This window comes from Lissotriton vulgaris, chromosome 6, assembly GCF_964263255.1.
Source record: "Lissotriton vulgaris chromosome 6, aLisVul1.2, whole genome shotgun sequence".
Classification (NCBI taxonomy): domain Eukaryota; kingdom Metazoa; phylum Chordata; class Amphibia; order Caudata; family Salamandridae; genus Lissotriton; species Lissotriton vulgaris.
Window position 1 is genome coordinate 1,081,802,883 of NC_141694.1, and position 8,512 is coordinate 1,081,811,394.

The 8,512-nt window shown below is 44.7% G+C and overlaps 1 protein-coding gene across 1 annotated transcript in view; it reads right to left on the reverse strand.

Annotated features, from left to right (window-relative positions):
- Positions 1–3,416, reverse strand: part of CST7 (cystatin F) — a 170,242-nt gene extending 166,826 nt beyond the window's left edge. Inside the window, exon 1 of the mRNA XM_086925346.1 lies at positions 3,244–3,416. Within this exon, the coding sequence (XP_086781472.1) occupies positions 3,244–3,313 (70 nt within the window). The 5' untranslated portion in view covers positions 3,314–3,416. The remainder of the gene's footprint in view (positions 1–3,243) is intronic.
- Positions 3,417–8,512: the final 5,096 nt, after the last annotated feature.

The window sequence follows — 8,512 nt, forward strand, 5'->3', positions numbered from 1 at the left end:
ATATAGGTGAGTGAGTGAGTGCTGGTATTTGTAAAGCGCACTAATGCCGAGGCGTCTTGGTGCTGTGTAGGGTAACATGCTGAAGAACTTGCCACCATCCTATTTACTAAAGAGCCATGTTTTAATTTCCTTCCTGAACCGCAAATGATTGGGGATTTGCCTTAGCTGTTGAGGTAATGAATTCCAAAGCTTCGAGGCCAGATGTGAGAAGCTTTTCCTTCCCCAACGTTGTCTGTTAATCTTAGACATCAAAACCAGCCCGCGAGAGGCAGACCTCAGCAGACGGGTTGGCGTGTACATTGAAAATAGATGTTGGAGATCGGAGGCCCCCCTCCCGCCAGTGCTTTGTGCACTAAGCACAGCGCTTTGAAGTCAATCCTACTCTGGACTGGAAGCCAGTGTAGCTGCCTGATGGCCTGTGAAGTAGAATGGTATTTGGGCAGGCTGAGTAGCAATCTGGCAGAGGCATTCTGAATGGACTGGAGTTTGGCCAGTTGTGCACACCCTGCTCCCAAATAAAGGGCATTGCCATAATCTATTCTTGAAAAGATGGTGGTGATTAAAACCGTTTTCCTAAGATGGTAAGGGATGAACGGCAAGATCTTTCTCAGACCTTTAAGCACAAAGAAACATGCAGACACTACCTGGTTCACCTGGGACTTCCAAGCCGGATCTTTATCAAAAGTTAACCCAAGGTTCCTTGCTTTCACCACTGGTACCGGACAGGCTCCGGCCGTCGTGGGCCACCAGTCGTGGTTCCAGATGGAAGCTTTCTGTCCAAATTCTAGGACTTCTGTCTTCTCTATATTCAGTTTCAAAAAATTAGAGTTCATCCACTGCATGACAGCCGACATACAGCCGGCGAAATCAGCGGGCTTGACGTCTACAAAGTGGGATATGGAGACAATCAGCTGAGTGTCATCAACGTATGACACCAGCTTAAAGCCCAGGTTCTTTATTATCTTGGTCAGAGGGGAGACATGAATATTAAACAAGGTAGGAGATAACGCAGAGCCCTGAGGAACTCCTCCCGGTAGAGTAAAGATGTCTGACTGATGGCCATTCCAGGATACAACTTGCTCCCTGTCCGACAGAAAAGAGGAGAGGAGATCCAGCGCTAGTCCCTTGACACCGATATCCTGCAGCCGTTGGATAAGTACCTCATGGTTTACGGTGTTAAAGGCCGTCGTTAGATCCAATAAAATCAACGTGACCCTGCCTCCCTCATCCATTCCCATCCGGATTTCTTCCGCTGCCATCAGCAGGGCAGTTTCCGTGGAATGATTTGCCCTGAAGCCATGTTGGGTGCTATCAAGAATATGCCATGTCTCTAGATGTGCGGATAATTCCACGTTCATGGCTTTTTGCACTAGCTTGGCTGGCAGCGGCAGACAGGAAATGGGACGGTAGCTCTTCTCATCTGAGGGGTCTAGCTTGGGCTTCTTCAACAAAGGCCGAATACAGGCCTTTTTCCAGGTTAGTGGAAAAACTCCCGAGCTCAGGACCCGATTCAAAACCGGCAGTAGTAAAGCACTTGATTCTGCCGGTGCCAAGTGAAGCACAAAAGGTGGACAGGGATCTATTGGAGAGCCTGACTTGGTGTTCATCAGTGAATCGGCCAGCATGTTGGCATCCAACCGGGAAAACGATGAAAAAGCACCTTGTGATTTGCATACACCGTCGCCCCGGCTTTGCTCTGGCAGTATCTTATCTGCTGATGTGGACAGATCATTATAAACAGCTACATAGGTTGCAGTTGCCAGTGGGGCCTAACACCAAAGAATGGTGTAACATATCAGCTGGAAGTGGCTCTTGAAGTCTTGATTTTAGGTCTGGCAAAAGCAAACTACTTTTGAAATCAACTAAAATTATGTATAATACTCTTTTTTATTAGGGATTTCGCTGAACCCTCTTACTCTATTGGCATGTTATTGTGTCATTCACATTTTTCATCCGCGCCCTACAGCATACAACATGATCTAGTGGTTCAGCCCAGTCCAGCCTTTGCTTGATTTCACTATAAGAGACGGCATTCTGCTCTTTCACAAGGAACACATCAATACACAATGTAAACCCTTTAAATGTCCGGAACTACTATGGTAATAAATGCCTTTGATTTTAGTGTGAGGATGGGCCAGTAGCTTCCCTAACAATTTTGTTCGTTCAAAAGCATGGCAATACAAAACAATCATTGGCAAATCTGGAAGCCTGGCAGGCAATAGCAGATCCTTTGGCATTGTCAATGCTTGTTTCGTATGCATTCTGGTACTTGTAGGCCTGCGTTTGTACAAAGAAATTACGAGTTGCTAGTGCAGGGAAGCAAAGATAAGTCGTCCTGGACACCTGCTTGCAATAGTCGTGAGGCTTATTGCAAACCAAAAGAAATCGGAAATAATTATTACTGTCAGTGTCGCACGACTGTCGGTCCACGTTCACAGCGAGAATTATTATGACTTTTTACAACGTTCTACCTGTAGAGAGGGTAGTACAACTATCGGAAGGCGTGCCAGAATCATCACTTTGGCCATAGAGCACATTTTTCGTCCCGTGAGATTCAGAGTTCTGCATTTTAGAATGCTTTTCTTAAACAGATTTGGGGAAAGCACACAAAAGTGTTAAAACATTTCCGAGAAAGACCACTCACTGCTTTTGCAACAAGTTCCTCCCACCACCTCAGAGGAAAACCACAGTGAGATTACAGAGCAAGGCTAAATCGGTTAGAATAGCAACACTTGCTGCCCCCAACCCACACCACGTCCTGCACGGCAGTGCAATACATACATGCGTGCATCTATACTTGTGAGAAAGAACCATGCAGTGTGCCTGAATGATGCAGTGCATGTCAAGAACATTTTACATAAACAATCGATTAATTCGTTTTTTTTATTTTGTTTGTTTTTTTACAACCAAGCTGGATTACCAGCACCTTCTCATGACAACATGGTAATTGAGTTGCCGAGGATCATACAAGAAAAATGTTTACGTCAAAGAAAAAACAAAGAACCACAAAGGCCAATACATACTTTTCATGACATGAGAAACCTTATAAAACACTGGTACATTTTGCCAGCGAAAACCTTCAGTGCTTTTTTTTTGTTATTCCGGCACATGTGTGAAAAGCTCCTTTAAAAGTTAATAACTTCTAGTCGGGAACATAAACTGTTTGCAGCAATGTTTGGGACATATGAATCGCGCACAATCTGACGAGGAAGGGAGTTTGAGGGCAAATGAAATGGGCCTTACCATTGGCAGCTCTTGTCAAGCCGACGACAGCCAAGCAGAGGAGGACAGCGTGGCTCCATCTGAAACCCATTGCTGTCACTGCTGCCGGAGGAGAGGTTGAGAAATGTTGCCGCTTCTTCTTGAAGCGGAGGCTAACCTCAAAGAGGAAGGCGGACTGTCAGTTCGTCAGTACGATCGGATTGGTCAGCGGTGAACCACCACTTTTTTCCGCTGCGAGTGGATAATTTTATCTCATCCTGCTATTTCAACCTGCAGCTCTAAGCATAATGGGAGCTGTAGTTTTACTTTTCCCATTATAAGAATAGGTCTTTAAATCCCAACACTCGTAGTGCTCCTGGCTAAAAACATATACTGGTGAGGAATCGGCCACATGGCAGGCAGGAAGCTGGCTGCAATGAGACCTATGCCACGCGTGACACCTTCAATCAATCAATCATGGGATGGTAAAGCGCACTATTCACCCACGACGGTCCCAAGGCGCTGGGGGAGGGGCAGGGCAGATCCGGTTCAGTCCAAGAGCCAGGTCTTGAGGTGGTTCCTGAACGTGTGCAAGGTAGGGGAGCGTCTGATGTCGAAAGGGAGATCGTCCCACCTTAAGCCTGTAATGCATTTTCAGCTAAAAACACTTTGCATTCTGGGACTTGTAATTTTGCATTTCCTATTCAGAATATGGAATGCTGGATATAAAGTGCTGATGAGCCTGACATGGAGCCACTTGGCAGTTACAGGTATGGACTAAAGAAGAACATTACTTTAAGAGATGAAAACGTTAATTAGGAGAAACATAGGACAGAAAACTTTTATGTCTTGGTCTCATAAATAAATTTGTCAATACTATGGGCAAAAAGTTTAAAAAAAGAAAACCTCTGGACTCGAAACACTGTAGTGCTTAATTTGTTAAATAAATGAATAAATAAATACTGCAGGAGTCTGAAGGTTTTCTTACGAACCCGCCACTGAGGCTTTCAAATACCAGGGCTGCTACATGCCAAGCTTACCTAGTTTTGACCCCACCTCCTGGCTCTTTCTTCCATCACCTTACATTTTCTTTCTCTCTCAATCTTCTCACTCTTGCAGGTTATTTTTCTTTCCTGCCTTTTCCCTTTATCACTGTTTCCCAGTCTTTCTGTTCTTTTTTTCCCTCTCCCTTTTCTGCATTTCTGTCTCTTGATCTAGGTCAAAGGCTGATGATAAAAAATACGTCCTGGTGCCCTAAAAATCAGTGTTGGTGCCTCCCATCTGAACTCATTGGTGCAAATCAAGCACTGGAAAACATGGTGTTCAATCAATCAATCAATAAAATCTTTATTCAGTCTATTTACAAACAGATCATAAAAGCACAATTTCATCACATAGACAAATAGACCGTAGTCAAACGAATCGTATAAAAACCATAAATACATTTAAAATCTTTTTTAACTTTAGATACCTCTTAAGACCAAGTCACTTAACACCCATGTATTTTTGTACATACTTGCAGTAATTTAGGGCGGCAAACCCCTCGCCTTTTTATTTCTCAAACAAGCCAACAGGAAAGATACTACCAAGAAGCAGACACAGGGATTAGAAAGAGCCTTTAAAAATACAATGCCACCTTATGACGCCTCAAGATTGAGAGAATAAACACCTCTCTTTCAGTTTGATAAAACTTACAAAACAATACTAAGTGTAGGCCAGTTTAAGAAGTAGGTGACCAGGTCAGAGATCAGGCGCACAGCACGTGGTACAATATAACCAAATGAAATGTAATTTAGGTGAACTCTAAGAGAGAAATGGGGACCGGTAACCATACAATCCCCAGAAAACCCTGGAAACCAATCCAGAGTTCGTCACAAAATTGCATATGTTACTCCCTGAGCTCCACACAAATAAACACCAATGCAACCTCTGTAAAGGAAAGAAAACAATTCCACTTGAGTGCAGTAGTAATGTCTCTCGTTTTTGTCAATATATCCGTTGAAGTATACAAATCCAATGTTCTGGTTTTCCAGTAAGTTTTAATGTTCGATTCTTCAAACAAGTCCAGAATCAAAACTTCTTCAATTCAATACTGTAATAGCCAATTGTAGGCTTCTTCAAATCAATCCTTGTACAGCCTCTTCAAATCAATCCTTATACAGCCACAATTTAATCCTTATAAAGCCAACACGTGTTTCGTCAGATGCTGTATAATTGCATCTATTGACTTCATCAGGGCTTTAAATCAACAAGTCTTTCCCTGCACTGCTAATCCTTTTAGTCAAGGTATGAGACAAGTAGGATTTGCCTCTATGCTCCCAAATCTATGGAGTCTTCGTCTCCTACGTTGTTAATTATCGTCCTGTGTTACTTGTTCCAAAATACACGATACACGGGTACCCGTGTATCGTGTATTTTGGAACAAGTAACACAGGACGATAATTAGCAACGTAGGAGACGAAGACTCCATAGATTTGGGAGCATAGAGGCAAATCCTACTTGTCTCATACCTTGACTAAAAGGATTAGCAGTGCAGGGAAAGACTTGTTGATTTAAAGCCCTGATGAAGTCAATAGATGCAATTATACAGCATCTGACGAAACACGTGTTGGCTTTATAAGGATTAAATTGTGGCTGTATAAGGATTGATTTGAAGAGGCTGTACAAGGATTGATTTGAAGAAGCCTACAATTGGCTATTACAGTATTGAATTGAAGAAGTTTTGATTCTGGACTTGTTTGAAGAATCGAACATTAAAACTTATTGGAAAACCAGAACATTGGATTTGTATACTTCAACGGATATATTGACAAAAACGAGAGACATTACTACTGCACTCAAGTGGAATTGTTTTCTTTCCTTTACAGAGGTTGCATTGGTGTTTATTTGTGTGGAGCTCAGGGAGTAACATATGCAACTAAGTGTAGGTCAGACTGGGGCGAAAGGTTGTCACAGGGACATAGGTTCCGGTCTGCGTGTTTGAATTTCTACTCTGGAAACCCAAGCATCCGGGGAATGAGATTCAGACGGAAACGCAACAGAATAAATCTGTGGTGGGCTATAGTAATGGGGGAGAGTAAGAGTAACCTTGCCCAGGTCTTGGCGGGAATAGGCCATAAACAATGAGCGCTTTTTGGCGCTGGTTCTTTTCTCTGCGGGCAAAATTATCCCTCTGCATATATAATTCAATTATTTTCTGTTTTGGAACCTTGCTACAAGAGGCAGGATCCCGGCAGGCGTGGCTGGTCCATTTGGGCGGAAGGGCCATACCCCTCCACCTTTTGCCCCATAGGAATAGTGTCTGTCAGGCTGAACAAAGGTCAGCCTGACAGAAACTGTTCACTTTCAGTTCAAGCAGCCAGGAGCCAGACAGGCGCATTTAGGCTGGCTCCTGGCTGCCTGAACTGAACTTTGCTGAGCAGAGAAAGTCACAGCTCCGGTGGGTGTGATGTTCTCAGCTCAGCAAAGGTTGCTGAGGCCCTCCCCTCAGTGACGAGGTGATTATCTCACACCTGGGCACTTCAGTTTTTAAGCCCTGAAGCGCCCAGGGCCGAGTGTCAATCAGTGACACTTCATCACAGAGTGGAGTGAGGTCAGTAGTCTCACTGACCCCATCCCACCCTGTGATGACATTTGGACTGCTGCCTTCCCTCATTGGCTGACCTTATGAATATTTGGGAATGAGTGTTGTGAATGAATGTGTTTGCTTGAGTGTGCGCATGTGTGGAGTGCATGGTTTTTGTCAAACAGTACTCCCAGGTATGAGTTTTTTTTGGGGGGGAGTGAAAGTGAGGGGGTTTCGCTCCTCTAGCAGCTCCAGCTATAATGATGAAGGATTTGGTTTCGTTCAGTCTGAGATCCAATGAAGCCATTAAAGAAGCATTTGAAGTTATGAGGCTTTGGAGAGCTACCCCTGTTCTAGCAATTAGGACTGCTTCGTCAGCGCAGGCCAGTATTGGAAGGGGGATGTTATCGAATTTAGGCATGTCTAGGGGCGGGCCAGACAGGGCTGCCTCCACCCCGTTTGTATAGATAGAAAAGAGACATAGGGCAAGGACGCACCCTGCCTGACTTCTTCTTGATCTTAAATGAGCATGTGCATTCCCCATTTATGCCATACCACACACAGGCAGTGGCGTTGGCATATAGCTGACGAGTGAAGCGAATAATCAGGGGATCAATCCCCATACCCTCCATCATAAGCCACAGCTTCTGATGGGACACACAATCAAAGGCCGCTGACAAGTCGATAAAGTCCATGTATATATTCCCTCCTTTTGCCTTTGTATATTTTTCTATACAAACCGAGAGGTTGAGGCATTAATCCACTGTCCCCTTTCCTTTCTGGAAGCCATATTGCGACTTCATTAGGATGTTACGTTCTTGCGCCCATTTCTCCAGCCTGGCTAATAGCAACTGGCCCATGAGTTTGGCAGTTGTATCCAGAAGGGAGATGGGCCTATAGTTCTTCGGGCTGCTCCAGTCTCCCTTCTTGAAGATTGGAACTATTACACTGTGATTCCAGGATGGAGGGGGGCCCTCTACACTATACTATTAAAACATTTGTTATTAAGGGTGCCCACATATCATAGTTGGCCTAGAAGACGTCGATTGGGACCCCATCTGGTCCCTGGACCTTCCCTGTAACGCAGGCTTCCAACCCTCTTCTAACTTCGTGCAATGAGAAGGTCAGGGAGTCTTTGAACATTTCTTTCTGCATTTTGAACCACAACCACAGCGGATTGCTTTCGTATTGCAGAGCAGCTTTTCATCAGTTTCACCTAGGGGATGATGCCAGCGAGGGGGGCCAAAACTACATTTCCCTGTAGCCCTTGCAGCGCGCATGCCGATTACGAGGAGGAGAGGGTCAGGAGGGGCTCAAATAGCAGCCAGGGTTCCCGCAGCGCGGGACATGCGCGAGCGTGTTTGGGCTAAAGGCGGGCCCATTTGCCCCCGTCGGAGACCGGACAAGGCCGGGCTGGGCCACATCTCTTGGTCAAGCGATTTCAAAGCCAACCTACCAGTAAGGAGTTGTTTAACATTTAAACCTGTGAGGCTGGAGTGACATAAAAGGAATGGGGAAAAGAAAATTAAATTTGCCTCAAACAAAGGGAAGTCAGCTGGGAAAACAGTCCCCATTACAAACTATTTGAAGAGCGCCATGGGGATTCTAAATGGTGAAATTGTTCAAGTTGAAGAGCAATTGGCAGCCACTAAAATGGCCCTGAATGTTGCACAAAAGGAGGCCAAGATTACAACAGAGGATTATGATTGTGATAATAGTCTCGGTCCAGAGAGTCCAGGGGGCGGG